Genomic DNA, 18,085 nt, shown 5'->3' with positions numbered 1-18,085 from the left:
ACGGTGATCACTGTCTGCCCGACGATCAGTGTCTGGCACAACAGCTGGAGCTCAGGGGGCAAAACAATCATAGGATTTTTAAAATTGACAATTTATAATTTAAAGTTATGATTCAGTGAACATGTTTGTGGTTGTTACAGTAAAAAACCTTTTCTACTCAAATTTGATGTTTGTTGTCTGATTTTAGATCAGTTGTGTTAACACAGTTTGTCACAATGAAAACACGACTGTAGATTCAGACACGTGAGGCTGATGAGACCAAACAAGACAAATAAACAGTTTTAAAGGTGAAATAGAGGAAACATCAGAAGTGGTTAAAAATGGCCCCCAGAGGGTGAAACGTTTTTTTAAAGTAACGCAATAGTTACTTTTCAAGTAATTAATTACTTTTAGAATCTTGTAACTCAGTTACTTTTTTAAAGAAGTAACTATAATTAATTACTTTTTCAAAGTAACTTGGCCAACACGGATTGTCACTGCAGTGAAACCCAAGCACAACTTTCAGTTTTCAATATCAATAATAAAATAAATATTCAACAAAGTGAGGGTATATTTATCTTTTTATTATTGATATGATCCAGCTGAATGCTCGGTTTCACTATTTTCTACCCTTTGATCTGTATGAGGTCATGCAGAGGGAGGGTCTTTGTACATCTCACATGCTGAAGCCCCGCCCACTTGCTGACAGGCCTGTTTCTGTGGTCAGCCAGTCAGAAGAAATTTGGCCAAAGTGGAAGGTAGTTTCAAAGGGGGAGGAGCTAAAAGAGCACGTTTATGACATTCATGAAGCGAGGGGCCGAGGACGAGAGAAAGCCGGATTATGTTGTCCTGACCTCAGATTCCCCAGCATGAAGCAGAGCACCTGTAACGTCTTCCACACAGTTTTTATCGATTTAATAACAAATAGCAGGCGACAGACGCTGAGGCCCAGCACGACTGAGGAGGCCGAGTTTATCTGCCGTCTGATTATCACAGCTAACATTCCTCTGGCCTTTAAGTGTGTGTGTGTGTGTGTGTGTGTGTGTGTGTGTGTGTGTGTGTGTGTGTGTGTGTGTGTGTGTGTGTGTGTCACATTCTCACAGTGCACAAACACTCCACCTGTATCTCACAACCTCCAGCCTCTCTCTTTAAAGGCCACACAGACTGAGGTTGATGCATAAAGGTTTGGTCACAGGTGTCAGGAGCTACTGGACCCAGTCAGGAGGAGGAGGAGGAGGAGGAAGGGGCAGGGAGCTTTGAAAGAGAGACCAGACACATTTTCTTTTTGTGCTGTTTTTCCACACTGTGCCGGAGGTCCATGACTCGGCTGCAGGGAGGAGCGGCGCAGTGAGCTCAACGGGGCGGTGCTCAACGGGGCGGTGCTGGGGAGGCAGGTGAGAGCACAGCTGGTGGCGTTTGGTCTGATGAGTCTTTCCCCTTTGTTAGTGAGACGGGAGACGAGAGGAGGGAAGCCTGAGACAGCTGAGACTGGAGCTGACCAGACTGAACCGTCACAAAAAGCAAAGTCAGAAATAAACGCGACATCTCGCTCTATCGAACTGTGTGAAGTTCATTTTATACACACGTCGCTAAAAGTTGAGCTGTTTCCTGTCGGTGCCGCTGCAGGTTCACTGTGCTCCATTTAAACTGCATTTCTGTGCAGTTTACATGACGTGGGCTCAGTGTGACCTTCAGACAGCCTGCAGAGTCAAACTCAGACTCGCTCGGCCTGGTTACTGGTGCTCAGCAGCTGGAGGCGCCTCAGCCCGTCCTCTGTGTTCTTGCCGTTTTCCCTTTAAATCTGTCACATTCAGATCCTAACAATTTAATGACAACAGCCCCGAGTTCATTGAAGCGCTGCAGGTTCAAACAAGGATGCGTGTATTTTCCTCCAATAAATAAATAAATCTAGTTTTCTATCTAGCATAGCTACCCAGTGACAGCTTTATAAACAGAACCATCTTTCATTGGTTTTAAACTGTAGGACCAACTTTCACATTGCAGGAACTGTTTGAGGGACAAAGCTGATCACCTCCCACAGTGTTAGAAGACGTACAGAAGAGCTCTGATGGCAAACTTCAACAGTTTTAGTCAGTCAGCAATTTCACCTCCTAAAAACAATGGTGTTTGATTCAAGTGCGGGTGATGGGCGTGGCTTTAGTCTGCTGACTCCACCCACCTCAAAGATCAGTACAAACGTCACCACCCGACAGATGTAAGCTTCCTGAGTGGTGTGTGGTTAAAAGCATCATCACAAACGAGCCTGTCCTGACCTTTCAGTCTAACCTCTGCTACAAAGAAGCTTTGGGATGTAATGAGGATGAAACTGATCCTGGTTGAGTGAACGCTGGCGCCTGGCTGCTGAAGGGTAGGCTAGCCGGTCCCTCACCGAGCCTGCTGGATCCATTTAGTGGCTGGTCTGTACTGTCACGGCTAAGGGGAGAAAATAAATGAGGATCCAAGCGCAGATGTGAAGGTGGTTTATTGTAGAATAAAGCACAAGGTGAAAAATGGCAAAATGGAACAAAAACTAATCTATACTGGGTCAAACTAAACTACTAAACAGCAAAGACGAGGATGAGGCGTAAGAAGGTGGACGGAAAACACACGAAGAATACACAGACCAGAGACTAATACAGCAGGAGATCAGACACAGGTGGAAGTAATCCACAAGACGAGACAGATGAAGCAAAACTGAATACACTCACATGAGACACGGACCTTCACAATAAAACAGGAAACAAGAAACAATTCACAAGGAACAGTGACGCTGAACTAAACCTATAACACGAGACAGAAAACCTAGGAACTAAACCAGAATAAACTTAAACTAAATAATAATAACTATCACCAAAGCCTGAGAAGATAACCCGAAATACAAAATCAAACCAAAACATAAGAAACTCAAAATGCTGAGCCAGAACCGTGACGCTCGCAACTCGGGGAGGGGCTCGCCATAATTCACCGGAAGGAGAGTTCTCCCTGTCTCTGCCCCCCCCCTCCCATTCATTTGAATACATTGCATTAGCTCCCTGGATCTACCCCCACCATCATATGTACTGTTTATCAGCTACCTGAGCCAAATGAGGAGTTTTTAAATGACTTTGCTGCTCTTCTCACTCACTTCTCTGTACTTTCTCCAAATCTGATCACTGTTGGTGACTCCAATATTCATACGGACAGTGACAGAGATTTTACCTCCTGCCTGGAAAGTTTTGGGCAGTACATAAAGTTTTCTACTCTTTCTAAAGGACATATTTTGGATTTGGTCTGTTGTTCTGGCATCACCCCCACTCACTGTCAAAATAAAATAGGTCGTCTACGTCCACTGTGAACAACCATCACTGATCAGAGGTCCACAGCCTTTTCACAGTCACATGGTCAATAGTGGGTCATTGACGTTCCCACTAGGGCTCTCCAGCATTTGGTCTCAGAACTGGAGAAGCTTCTCGGATGAAACATCTTCAAGAAACTTAAAGAAGTCGAGACGCTTTTCTTGCCGAGCTCCTTGGATCAGCGTCTCTGGCTCTAAGCTTCAAGCTAACTTTCCATTATGAATAATAATAATAACAATAAAAACAGAAGTGCACTTGTCAATGAGACATTGTAGATTTTTATAATGAAGATAAAATGAAACAGTCTCATGCAGCTCATGATATCAGCAGCTGAACAAACGCAGCAAAGACGATACACAGGAAAATTTCAAAATAAAATAACGGGATAAAATAAGACAGGCTGTTAGTCTGTAAGCAGCTTGTGACTCCTTTAAGCAAAAGCACCATATAAATGATCATCGCTTGCTTAATAAGAACTGCTGAAGAAATAATAAAAATATAAACAAAACGTACAGAATAACTGTTTCAGGCTTTATGTCCGAGGTACCCTGAATGCAACACGTCACTGTCATTATCGAGGATCTCTGCATCGGCCTCAGATTTCTTCTTTCCTGCTCAGAGTCCTTTCAGCTCCTCAGCACACAAAGAGGAGGCTGTGGGGCGTCTTTCATATGATCACAATCAGACTTAGAGATTTAAAACGTGTTTTTATTCTGTATTAATCACAGTGAGTGCTTGAAGGTGTGAGGTAACAGCTGCAGGGCTGCATCCATCACACAGGACACTGTGCGCCCTCTAGTGTGCGAGCAGGTGCAGTGCAGATGAACAGGTTTCACAGCATGAACCCCATAAAGTCCCCAGCTGTCTCACCCAGTGGCGGTCCTAGCCTGTTTGGCGCCCCCTCCCCTTTCCACGGGTTGTGTGAGACTTTAAATCATCAAACTGTAAATTATAAATTTTAAATTGTTATTGATCCCTTTACCCCGAGTCCTAAAGTTATATTTGTTTTCTTACTCTTCTTATATTTATTGTTTGTTTACTTGCGCTGCTGTAACTGGAGCCTCGTCGTCTCTCTATATACTGGACTGTATGTAGCGGAGATGACAATAAAGTTTACTTTGACTGCAGCAGCGAGCATGCGCACTGAGGGCTCTGTATCATGATGTCTGGGGATTTCGTGTTTGTTGGTTTGTTTTCGTGTTGTTTTATTTTGCGAGTTGGTTATTAGACGCTGCTCCAGCCAGACAGAGAATCCCCGCCCTCTCCTCCCTGTGCAGCAAGCAGCAGGCGCACCTCGCAAACGGAGGGCGCCCTTACTCCCAGCAAATAGGCGGCAGGAAACCGATCGGTGCCTGTGACATTCCCATGAGTACAAGCATTTTTTAATATTTTTTTTGCTGATGCCCGTGATGCCCCCCCACCACGATGCCACCCCCCACCACGATGCCGCCCTGGGCAACCGCCCGTGTCGCCCGTATCTAAAACCGCTCCTGGTCTCACCAGATGTTAGCGGACCACTAGTGGCAGATCCTGGGTCAGTTTTCAGTTATTGATTTTCTAGCTCCATGATGGGTGACTACGCATGTTTATAATAAGCAAAACATTTATAATAAGCACACCGTAAACTTAAACAAAGTCTGAATAAAACATTTCAGTTAACAGGAATTAAAGCGTAACACTGAACTAATACAGCTAAAGACAAGAAAAGTACATTTATAGGAAATGACAGTTACTGTACAAAATCTATAATTATCATCATGTAGTAACAGTTACCCAGCAGTAAAGTACATGCGTGTAGCATTTCCACTGTGTGTGGAAAGCACAGGCCCCACTCAAACAGGAGACCACACCAAAGCTGACCTTGAAGAACCTTGACCCCTGCAGTTTCATCAGGATGAAAACATTCCCCGGCAGGGTCCTGGGTCTGGGACGCTGTGTTTACAGCACTTTCATTATTCTGAGATATTGAGTCTGCTCTTGGTTTTGATTACTATTCCGTATCCTGAGTCTCTGTTCAGCTGTGTTCCCAGATGTTTCCTGTCTGAGTCCTGGTTCCTGTAAGATTCCCAGTCCTGCACTCGGGTCCACTGCTCACTGACACACAGCTGGACATTTCCAGTGTTCACATGACACAGAAGCTGCTCAGTGAGAGTCAGCTGGCACCTCTGTGGCCACCCAGAGGTTGGAGGTTTTGCATGCTCAACCTCAGGGCGACAATTTAGTTGCCGCAGCTTCTACCGAATATGAAACAATTCTGTGCCCTGTTACCATGGTTCCATATATATATATCTATATATATACATATATATAGATATATATATGTATTTCTTGTCCCCCCACCTCATTTTTGTTTATTGCCCTTTAATCCCGTCCCTCTTCCCCGCTGTTTTTCTTTCCCACTTTCTTTCCCTCAGTCACATCTGTCCCGTGTGGAGCAAGTAAAAATAAAATAAAATAAACAATAAAAACAAAGATCAATCAAATAGACCAATACAGCAAGGCTGGGATGGTCAATTTGGCAAAGTAAATCCGTTGGGCATCTTTCTTTGCCTTCAGACAATAATTTTGATGGCAAAAGAGCCAAACGGGACAAAAAAAGAAAGAAAGAAAGAAATTGATCACATCGCATCACCAGTGATCGTCCGACGCATCCATCAGAGTGTGAAGACAGCACTTACAGGCATACAAGAGTATACACACATATATTATTACCTTAAACATATATTATTGTTGTAAAAAAGCACTCTAAGCACTCAGAGTAGAAATATCGGGTCATATGATTGTTGGGTTATTGTAGGGTCGACCTTACAGTATAAAGCTCCGTGAGGCGACTGTTGCTGTGATTCGGTAATAATTGAAATATTAAACGCTTCCTTACACGCCGTCTTAAGCCTGATTACTGTCACGTGATGATGATGTCACAGTGTGTCCATTTATGCATAATAATAGGCATCCTGCTGGAGGATGACATCATCATTGCGTCTGACAGCAACATCAGCAGGTTCAAAGGTCAGCTGTGGTCTGGGAATCTGAACCAGTGTGAAAAAGTCTACAGTGGTCTCTATGGTAACAACAGGTCAGGGCACGAGGGTCCGCGGGTAGATCAGTCGGTGGTGTTGCTCGTGAGCACAACGACCAGCTGTGTCCAGAAGATTTAAGTTATTTATGACCCCAGTGGGCTCGTTTCAGCGGTCTGATTTACAAAAACAAGTTCAAAGACACGTCAGTGAGAAAGCACGATAACAAGAACACGCCCACATATTCAGCCATCCGGAGCATAAAGGCACTGACTTCACGTCAAAGTGAGTCAAACATCACCTCGCTTTTCGACATAAGCCCAGACTCTCGTTTACGGAGAACTCAGAAACACAAAAGAACCAAAGGACAATGCGCAGAAGCCAAACCCAGGGTAAAGGGGTTCAGTGAATGTGGTGTGGAAGGTGTGGAGGAGGGTCTTTGAGCCAGAGCAGACTCTGTAGAAGGACACGGTGCCCGCAGGCCAGTCCACATACACTCCTGCTCTGTTAGAGACCGAGGAGAAGGAGGAGGACGAGATGTCTTTCCCCGTGTTGTTGTGCCACACCGAGTAGTGATCAACATCAGAGCACATCAGACTCCACGACTGACCGCTGCATCCAAACTTGCAGTCGACGCTGTCTCCTCTCCTTCTGATTCCTCTGTAACTGACTGCGATATCCACCACTCCTTTCCACTCCACCTCCCAGTAACAGCGACCAGTCACACCGTGCTTACACAGCAGTTGAAGGCAGATGTCGAACCTCTCTGCGTGCTGGGCGTAAGGTTCCTGCGTCGACAGTGCCGTCACTTTCCTGTTGTTGTCAGACAGCTTGAGGTTTCTGTTGGCTGTGTTTGTGTCCAGTGTGAGTTCGCAGAAATCTGAGGGAGCGGAGAAGAAACGGCAGCAGCGATTTATCATATTTGCAGTTAAGATGGCGCCGGTGTGCTTGACTCGCCATGTGTCTGTCTCGCCGCTTTTTACCCTCCCTTTACCTTCACTTATGGACCTCGGCACTGTGTTTTTTATTTTTATTTGTCTAGTCGTATGTTCACCTAGTGGTTGTGCACTGATTACATATGACAGGCAAACACTTTTAAATCTTCGTTCTTTCCATTCGTTTCGGGCCGACCCCTGCTGGAGTGTGGGCAGTGCTAGTCTACCACAACTGGATTCGTCCTTCGGCTTCTCGTACCTACCGCTCCCTAATCTCCACAAGAAGCGCTACAGGAAGCGGGGAAGAAGGAGTGGCCGTCGCGTCCGTCTCAGGGCCAGAATTACGGACCATGTACATGCTAACCTGGACATGCCATCATCTTCTCCCTGCACTGCTCTGACGCTAAGTTGCTTACTCATTGCTGGATTTACCCAGTTGATCATCAAGCCTCCTCTGCCCGTTCTGCAACACGCTTTCCTGCTCGGATTGGGATAACGTCGCGCCAACGGGGATTTGTTGAAGCAATCTAAGCACATCGTGCTTCTAGAGGTGACTTACTACCCTGGCCACGGATGGCACTGCTTAATGTCAGGTCGCTGGTAAAAGACCTTTGTTTTAAATGCCTTTTCTCTACGACCAGCCTTGATGTTTTATTCCTTATGGAAACCTGGATTCGCCCTGGTGAGCTCATCCCTTTCTCTGAACTTCTTCCTTTGGACTGTGCCTATTTTAGTTCACCGAGGCTTTCTGTAGGGGAGGTGGTTTAGCCTCGGTTTTTAACAACGTATATAATGTTCGGCAACTTTCCTCACCTAACTTTGCTAGCTTTGAAGCTCAGTTATTGGAGATGACTGCTTCCACGAGCACTCTGTGTGTGTTGGTCTACCAACCACCCAAATATGACAAGTGTTTCATCTCGGACTTCCTGGGTTTCGTTCTTTTTAAATATGACTCTGTGGATGGAGTTCCACAGGGTTCAGTGCTAGGACCAATTCTGTTTACATTATACATGCTTCCCCTAGGCAGCATCATTAGAAGACATAGCATACATTTTCACTGCTATGCAGATGACATCCAGCTCTATCTGTCCATGAAGCCAGATAACACACACCAATGAGTTAAACTGCAGGAATGTCTTAAAGACATAAAGTCTTGGATGGCCACTAACTTTTTGCTTCTTAACTTAGATAAAACTGAGGTCATTGTACTCGGCGCTGAAAAGCTTAGAAATATGGTATCTAACCAGATTCTTACTCTGGATGGCATTACCTTGGCCTCCAGTAACACTGTGAGGAACCTTGGAGTCATTTTTGACCAGGACATGTCCTTCAACGCACATATTAAACAAATATGTAAGACTGCTTTCTTCCATTTGCGCAACATCTCTAAAATTAGAAATATCCTGTCTCAGAGTGACGCTGAAAAACTAGTTCATGCATTTATTACTTCCAGGCTGGACTACTGCAATTCATTATTATCAGGAAGTCCTAAAAACTCCCTGAAAAGCCTTCAGCTAATCCAAAATGCTGCAGCAAGAGTCCTGACAGGGACTAGAAAGAGAGAGCAGATTTCTCCTGTTTTGGCTTCCTGTTAAATCCAGAATTCAAAATCCTGCTCCTCACATACAAGGTCTTAAATAATCAGGCCCCATCTTATCTTAATGACCTTGTAGTACCATATCACCCTATTAGAGCACTTCGCTCTCGCTCTGCAGGCCTACTTGTTGTTCCTAGAGTATTTAAAAGTAGAATGGGAGGGAGAGCCTTCAGTTTTCAGGCCCCTCTTCTGTGGAACCAGCTTCCAGTTTGGATTCAGGAGACAGACACTATCTCTACTTTTAAGATTAGGCTTCAAACTTTCCTTTTTGCTAAAGCATATAGTTAGGGCTGGACCAGGTGACCCTGAATCCTCCCTTAGTTATGCTGCAATAGATGTAGGCTGCCGGGGGATTCCCATGATGCATTGAGTTTTTCCTTTCCAGTCACCTTTCTTGCTCTCTATGTATTAACAGACCTCTCTGTGTTGAATCATATCTGTTATTAACCTCTGTCTCTCTTCCACAGCATGTCTTTTATCCTGTCTTCCTTCTCTCACCGGCAGATGGCCGCCCCTCCCTGAGCCTGGTTCTGCCGGAGGTTTCTTCCTGTTAAAAGGGAGTTTTTCCTTCCCACTGTCGCCAAAGTGCTTGCTCATAGGGGGTCATATGATTGTTGGGTTTTTCTCTGTATCTATGAAGCGCCTTGAGGCGACTTTTGTTGTGATTTGGCGCTATATAAATAAAATTGAATTGAATTGAATTGTTCTTATTCTTGGTGAACATACACATCTCCTGTAAGGACAAAAATTGCTCTTGGAGCAATTTTTGAGAAGTATAATATTGCCTTTCATTGCTATGCTGATGATATACAGATTTCTTTTGAGATTACAACGATCTTGCTATGTCTTTTCACTATTTTCGTGAATGCATGCGTGAGGTTAAAGATTGGTTCAAGAGTAATTCTCTTGTCCTGAACGAAAAGAAAACGGAGATCGTGGTGTTCGATAGTAAAATCCCCCGCGACCAATCGTGTGTTGCTCTGATGCCCTTTGCTTGCTCCCCTTCTGATTATGCCAGTAATTTGGGCATATTACTGGTTAGCTCATTTAAATTTGACAAGCAAGTGTCTGCTGTAGTGAGGTCTAGTTTTAATCAGCTGTGCCTCATTTCTAAGGCTAAGCGCTATATTCCGCACAATGACCTGGGAAAACGTATTCACGCATTCGTGACTTCCAGGTTGGACTACTGCAACTCTCTTTACATTGGCCTTTCCTCCTTCCTTCTCCTTAGATTGCAGACTGTCCAGAATGTGGCGGCACGCCTTTTGACGGGTAGCAGGAAATTTTCCTTCATCACTCCTGTTCTTGCTGGCTTGCACTGGCTGCCAGTTAAGTACCATATTCAATTTAAAATACCACTCTTCACGTACAAAATTATCAACAATTTAGCACCAAGCTACCTCAATGAGCTTCTTAGGTTACACACCTGTCAGAGCACTTAGATCTGCTACCCAACTTCTTCTGGAGCAACCTCGTTCTCGGCTGAAGTCTCGGGGCGACCGTGCGTTTGCTGTAGCTGCCCCAGTCTATGGAACAATCTTCCTGTTGATATCCGGGCGTCTGACTCTATGCCATTGTTTAAATCACGGTTAAAGACTTGTTTATTTAATCTTGCTTTTCCATCTAGCTAATATTTGGTGTGTGCGTTGATACATTTTTTATCTGTTATGCTTTGTTAACTACTTTTATGTATTATGATTGTCATGGTTTTATGTTTAAGACGTGCCGGGTCCTTTCTCTTTTCCCTCCCATCTCCTTTTCCTATCTTATTTTGTCAAGCACCTTGGTATACCCTTGGTTTTTTTAGTGTGCTTTAGAAATAAATATTATTATTTGATTATTATTATCAGTTGATGCGACATCTGCTGATTTATGAAAAGACTGAAGAAAAATATCACAATGATTCATTGTTCTGGCTCTTTAGTCAAATTCAGAATAACCTGCAGAAGCACAAGCTTTAGATTGAAGTTATAACATGTGCTGACGTCATGAATCAAAGAGAACAAACACTCACATTTCTTCAAACCAGGTTTCAGCCTCTGCTCTCCACCATGCTCCAGCCTGGATGACAAACAAAGTCTGAATGACACTTCAGAAAGATTTTTTAATGAATCATGACCTTCAGTCATATCCACCACTGAGATGAGCTGTAATCTGTGCTGCACACACAGACAGTCATAACTCTGAAGTGTGTTTCTGTTTGTGGTGCATTCTAGTGTTGCATTGAAGATTTTGTGTAGTCCAAAAAAGTTGACGTCTACACTCAGCCTCACATTCATTGTCTCATGACGACATTCACTCCGAGTCAGGCGGGCCCTTGTATAAGATGCTTTTTAGACTTAACAAAGACACACTCGCCCAGATGTTACATTAAATGTTCACAAACAATGAAGAAAGTCTCAGATCGTCTGATAACCAGACTGATTGAACATGGATTTGTCTTTAATCCAAGACTTCCCAAAGACTAAACCTTCAGTAGCTATTAGCAGCTGTGAACCGGCCAACCCCACCAGTGTGACACAAAAACACTGAGTGAGTCTCATTTTAATCTCTTGCCTGAGAATGTTAAGCTTCCAGTGTTGATGCTCCACTCCAGCAGAAAGCAGCTTGGTGGCGGTGTCTCCTGGATGGTTGTAGCTTAGGTCCAGCTTACTCAGATGGTAGGGGTTGGCTCTCAAAGCTGTGGCTAGAGAAGTACAGCCCTTCCCTGAGATCATACAGCCTGACAGGCTGAGTATGCACAGAGAGAGAGATATACAATAGGATTCCAGTGGTGAGACTGAGGTGTTTTTCAGAAATACCTCAAAAGACAAGGACTATACTGAAACTTTAATGTGTTATGAGGTTTTGTTTTTATCCATGCCCTCCAGATGATATATTACTCTATACGTTTTTTTTTCAATGTCAACTTTGACCTTGGGCGCTAACAATAAAAGTCAAGGTCAGATGCTTAGCCAACCTGGGTCCTCCAAGGCCCAGCTGTAAAGTTTAAAGACCATAAAAGATCCATAAAAATTGTCAGTAAAATAAAGTTTCTACTGATTTTCACACTTGATGTCACCTTGACCTTAACCTGATTTTCAGCAAAATAAAATCAGCTCGAGATGTTATTGGTATCTACTACCATACGAAATTTAAACATGATAACTTGAAAACTGTGGATGCTAGACTGTTAACAAGCAGACAAACTGAACTGATTATATGTGCCTTATCTTTGAGGGGAGAATGAACAAAGCCATGATGCTCTAACTGTCTGCATAATGTCGTCACTGGAATTTATATAGATTCATTTGCTGACACAGAAAAATAAGACAAAAAATGTAATGCTTTACGTTTAATTGAAATATACAGGCAATGTTCTTTCAGTCCTTACACGTGTGATTGTGGGGGGTTGAATGATCTGGACTTACTTGAGTTTCTCCAGTCTACAGCTCGGACTCCCCAGCCCAATAGACAACAGCTTCACTCCTGAATCCTGCAGGTCGTTGTTACTCAGGTCCAGTTCTCGCATGCTGGATGGCTGAGAGTTAAGAGCTGAGGATAGAGCTGAACAGCTTCTCTTTGACAGATTGCATGCACTCAGCCTGGAGGAGAGTTAGTGCAACATAGTGATACTCTTTCACATGGAGCAAGAATAGCAACAACAACAACTATACAATTTTTTGTTTAATCCACTAAAATGATTCAGTAAGACAAAATCAGTATGACACAGACTGAAAATGTTATTGGTTGACAAAACCCCTACATATGTATTACGTATTATCTGTGCACCTACAGAACTTTGCTGGCTTCTTTCGTTATTGGTAGCAGTCTCAGAAAAGCATCCTCTGAAGCAAAAACTGAGTATTTCTTCAGATCAAACACGTCCAAATCGTCTTCCGATGACAGTAAGATGAAGACCAGAGCTGACCACTGAGCAAGAGAGAGTTTTTCTGTGGAGAGGCTTCCTGATCTCAGGGACTGTTGGATCTCCTCCACTAGAGAAGAATCATTTAGCTCATTCAGACAGTGGAACAGATTGATGCTTCTCTCTGGAGACAGATTCTCACTGAGCTTCTTCTTGATGTACTGGGCTGTTTTCTGATTGGCCAGTGGGTTACTGTCCGTCTTGATCAACAAGTTCTGTAGTTTCTCCTGATTGGTCTGCAGTGAAAGACCCAGAAGGAAGCGAAGGAACAAATCCAGGCTTCCATTTGGACACTTTAAGGTCCTGTCAATGGAAATCCTGTGGATCTTCTTCGAAGATGTTTTGCTAAAAAGGAGTTGAAGGTTTTTCAGAGACATTGGTGGTAAAGGCATCACATTTTTGTTGCTGTTTATTAGAGACATCTTCACATAAAAAGCAGCCAGAAAATCCTGAACACTCAGATGGATGAAGCTGAACATCTTGTCTTTCCCTTTCCTCCCTCGCTCCTCTTTAAAGATCTCTGTGGAAACTCCTCCACATGCTGAGACAAAGTCAATGCCGCTCTGTCTCAGATCCTTCTCATAGAAGATCAGGTTGCCCTTTTCCAGCTGCTCAAAGGCCAGTTTTGCTAATGACTTAATGTATTGAATGCTCTTCTCTGGGCCATACTTTTCTTTTGTCCGATCAATCTGAAACACCAGAAACTCTGCGTACATCTCAGTCAGAGTCTTGGGCAGCTCTCCTCCCTCTCTGGTTTTCAACACATCTTCCAGAACTGTTGCAGTGATCCAGCAGAAGACTGGGATGTTACACATGATTAGGAGACTTCGTGATGTTTTAATGTGGGAGACAATCCTGTTGGCCTGTTCCTCATCTTTGAATCTCTTCCTGAAATACTCCTCCTTCCGGGGCTCAGTGAACCCTCTGACCTCTGTGATGCTGTTTATAAACTCTTGGGGGATCTGATTGGCCGCTGCAGGCCGTGTGGTTATCCAGATGCGAGCAGAGCATAACTGTTTTCCATTAATGAGTTTTCTTAGCAGGACATCTGTTTCTGTTGCCTTGGTTACATCGACAGAGTGAATGTCTTCAGAATGAAGGTCGAGATGAAGGCGGCTCTCATCCAGCCCATCAAACACAAACAGAAGTTTGAATTTACTCTTGTCATAGTTGGTGATTCCTGATGACTGAACATCTGTAAAGATGTAATTAAGAGCCTCCTGTGGGATGCCTACAGTTTCTGGGATGCATTCATGAATGAGCTCTGCCAAACTGAACTTTTCTCCCTTCAGAGGATTCAGCTGACGGAAGGTGAAGGGGAAAATCAGATGCACATCTTGATTGGATCTTTTTTCAGCCCAGTCCAAAACAAACTTCTGGACAAGGAAAGTTTTTCCAATTCCTGCGATTCCATTGGTCATCACTGTTTTGATGGGTTTGGATTCTCCAGAAGGATGCTCAAACATGTCTGTGGGTTGAATTGATTTCTCTGCTTCTGCTGGCTTCCATGCCTTTTCTAACATTCGGACCTCATGCTGTGTGCGGAAATGTGCGCCACACCTGGCTGTGATGTACAGCTCTGTGTAGATATCAGCCAGATGCTGTGTGTCTTTTGCCCACTCTTCTTCTGCACCCAAAAATTTATCCTGGAAATTTGACTGAAGCATTTGCTGGTAAAATGTGATGGGATGTGGCTCTGGTACTGGAACCATCATATCTATGTCAAAAATGAAGGATAAAAAAACAAAAGTGTAAAGTGTATAATTAAGATATCGAGCATTATTCAGCCCCGAGTCCATATCAGGTTTACTGGCATAAATTACGATGTTTCAGCTGTTTGTAGTTATTATAATTTTATACATTTTAAAATATTCCTTAAACCAGTGATATAAAGACTAGTGCTAATGAAAGTATACAATGGTCTACTCTTTTGGTTTCAGATGGTAGTAGTTGTTACCAATATGGAGAAAAAAAAATTATATAACATTTTGAAAAAACTCTTATAACGTCATTTAAATGATTTGGTTATGGCAAACAACAGAAAATGTGTTCATACACTTAGGTTGATATGGGAGGTGAATAACTACAAATCATGTTTTCTTTGCTCAGTTTCCCATGTTGTTATCCTCCCATAAACAGCAGAAAAGAGTGAATAACTTCATTGTTTTAGCTAACTACAGAGACACTACTGCTATGTTTACCAAGCTTTGAAGTGAAAGTTTCAGTTTAGAACTTTGACCTTTAGTTTAAATCTTCTCTAGTAAGCTATGACCAAGGTAAACTGCAAGTATGCTAGATAGTATATAGAATGATTAAAACACAATAGTCTAGTGAAATCTCCAACTAGGGCTGAGCAATATGGCCTAAAATCCACATCATGGTATAATTTGAAGCATGTGCGGTAACGATATATATCGTGATATATTTTTTTCTTCTATATAATGTATTTTACACACTATAAGGCGGACTTAAAATCCTTTAATTCGACAGAGCGCCTTATGTATGAATTCTGGTTGTGCTTACTGATCTCGAACCGATTTTATGTGGTACACAGCGCTCAGAAATCTGTCAAAAAATGTTTTAGTACAACTTTGCTAAGCTATGAAGCCGCACCACTCGATGGATTGTTGGAGCATTATGGCTGCCGTAGTCAGGAGCGTCACGGAGTAATCTGGGTCCTAAACTCTGTCAGCTTCAGGTCCCAAAGTCAAACGAACACTGCAGCATCACTGAGAGTTACAAACTGTCTAAATTATTTCATCTTTAATAAAATGATCAGCGTTGCTGCTTTACCAGGTGTAACGATTAAGTTTAACATCCAGGCATCCATGAAAACAGGATTTATTACATTTAACAGAGTTAGAAGTTAGCAGGAAGTTAGCTCGCTAGCTTCCACCTAAACATGATATAGCATGTTCTGACTGAGAGATTTCTGAAACAATTCAAACGTACAGCTATGCTATCATTTCCAACATAAATGAAGACAGAAAACTAAACTGCAATGATGTTTATAGGGTTACCGAAGTTGGGCTAGTTGGTATATAATGTTGTGCTACGTGATCGCTAGCAAAACAGCTACATTAGCATAGCATTAGCACAGTGAAGCTGGAGGATGAGCGCTAACTTCTTTCCACTCAATAAAAGTTAATGTGAGGGTTTCTGGTGGTCAGGGACAAATGCAATCGCATGGCAGGATGTAAACGGACCAAACTTCAGTCAGGAGAACAACTGAGATCATTCATCCACAATACGAGGTTAGTCATTAATATACTGCAACAACATGGGAATAGAGCAGCTGCCAGAGAATTCAGCATTAATGAATCAATGGTACGGAAGTGGAGGAAGCGCAGTTTTTGGCTTTCCCCATATTCCAAAAGTGCTCCGTCTCTTTGCTATTACTGTCGCCCGCCATAATTTCCAGATTATGCTGTTTGCAGCCGCTGCAATGCTTTCGACCAAAGCAGGCAGCTTGATAGTCAAAATCTCTACTGTTGGCCAAATTTATATCGTTTCTACCGCCCACCCCTATCTCCAACCTTTGTAAAGTTAAAATTCAGTAAAAGATTTGGATTAGAAATGCAATAACATCACAAATATTGAGTATTTGTTAATTAGCCAATCATCACGTTATCAAACCTGACAGTAGTTTTACCATCAGTCTCAGAAGTAGGAGCCTGAGTCTTAGAGGAGAAAAGTCCTTTCTTCTTTTTAGCCTTCCCAGCACTGCTGTCATCTCCTTTCTTCTTCGTAGTCTTCCCGCCATCTTCATTATCCGCTTTTTCCTTTGAAGTCTTCCCATCACTGTCATTGTCCCCGTTCATCTTTGGGCTCTTCCCACCATCTTCATCATTTACTTTTTCCTTTGAAGTTTTCCCATCACTCTCATTTACTCCTTTCTTCTTTGGGCTCTTCCCACCATCTTCATCATCTGCTTTTTTCTTCGAAGTCTTCCCATCATTGTTATCGTCATCTTTCTTCTTTGTGGTTTTCCCACCATCATTGTCATCCCCTTTCTTCTTTGGAGTCTTCCCACCATTGATGTGCACTGATAGACAAACAGACACTATGAGCATTAAAAGAATATAACCTGCACTTTGTTGAACCTTTTCAGACAGCAGTGTTTGTCTCTTCCTGTGACTGACCTTCGGTTGTTGGGCTGCTGACAGAAAAACTCTGCAGCAGGTCATTTCTGTTAATTCTCTCTAAAACCACCTTGGTCACCTCCAAAGCTTCTTGGAGTTCATAGGTTTGTATCATCAGGTCCACAGTTTCCAGTCGCTTTGACGTCTCCAGACGGCTCTTTCTGATGGCAGGGCGCCCCAGAAGGCCATCACCATGCTGCAGGAACCACTTGAATTTATCAAACTCTTCATCTCCCAAATCTTCCAGAGTGTTTAAGAGGTCCTCTGATGTCATCACGTCAGATAGTACTGCAGGCTCTTGTGGTACAACTGCTTTATTGGTCTCTGTTTACCTGTCAAACATGAAATCAGACATATCAGCTGTTCCCTTTTTACAAATAAAGTTTATTAACAGGTTATTATGATTCTCTGTTTGTCTAAATTGAGATCAGTTCATGGAGCGCCTCGTTGGAAAATAATGCAAATACAGCATTAGAACTTTGTGGCTGGAAACATGGAATGAGATCTCTGATTGTCAGTGACTGTAATTGTCAGTGATTATCTGTAGTTGTCAGTGACTGAGTGTTAGTGATTGTGTGTAATTGTCAGTGAGTGTCTGTAGTTGTCAGTGATTGTCTGTAATTGTCTGAGTGTCAGTGTCAGTGAGTGCCACTGACTGTCAGTGATTGTCTGTATTTGTCAGTAATTGTCTGTCCATCAAAAGATGGCGCCAGTGTGTTCGGCAGGCCGTCTCCACTGCTCTCTGCTGCTTCTTACCTTTCTGCTAATATGCTATTCAGGTGGCTCTGCATTGCTAACTTTTGACCGGCTTACTCTTCTAAGTCTCCGGCCACCCTATACTTACGGGTCATACTTCCATGGATCGGACCCGTGGTGGAATTTAGGAGATACCACTCTGCCGCGGACGGATCACCTCTCAGGAACGTACCGCCGATCTCCGCTTCCTCCGCTTCCTCCTCACAGGAGGCGCTACAGGAAAAGGGGTAAACGGAGTGGTGTCCGTGTCCGCATTAAGGCTAATCTAAAGCTAAAGCTAAATCTAAAGGCACGGTATGTGGCTGGCTTTGACGTCGATGTGGATGCTCTCCGCCTTCCCCCGACTTTCTGGGAGCACTTTACCTTTAGATTGTTTACGCATCAATGGATTCGCCATGCTGAGTTGCAGGCCCGCCC

General features: G+C 43.3%; 1 protein-coding gene across 2 annotated transcripts; it reads right to left on the bottom strand.

The window, feature by feature from the left end:
• Positions 1–6,612: 6,612 nt before the first annotated feature.
• Positions 6,613–17,186, bottom strand: LOC102785076 (protein NLRC3-like). Of its 2 annotated transcripts, XM_087842247.1 has the most exons (8): positions 16,913–17,186; positions 16,661–16,815; positions 16,423–16,591; positions 12,639–14,487; positions 12,274–12,447; positions 11,420–11,593; positions 10,878–10,924; positions 6,613–7,211 (listed from the first exon to the last, which is right to left on the bottom strand). In XM_087842247.1, the coding sequence occupies exons 1-8, from the start codon at positions 17,184–17,186 to the stop codon at positions 6,664–6,666; spliced, it is 3,390 nt and encodes a 1,129-aa protein (XP_087698373.1). In that variant the 3' UTR covers positions 6,613–6,663. The 2 variants fall into 2 exon arrangements, with proteins under 2 accessions (XP_087698373.1, XP_035770603.2); XM_035914710.2 differs by having other exon boundaries at positions 16,423–16,815.
• Positions 17,187–18,085: the final 899 nt, after the last annotated feature.

Source organism: Neolamprologus brichardi, chromosome 6, assembly GCF_056152115.1.
Source record: "Neolamprologus brichardi isolate AB-2024 chromosome 6, ASM5615211v1, whole genome shotgun sequence".
NCBI lineage: Eukaryota > Metazoa > Chordata > Actinopteri > Cichliformes > Cichlidae > Neolamprologus > Neolamprologus brichardi.
This window is presented reverse-complemented; position numbering and strand designations above follow the sequence as displayed.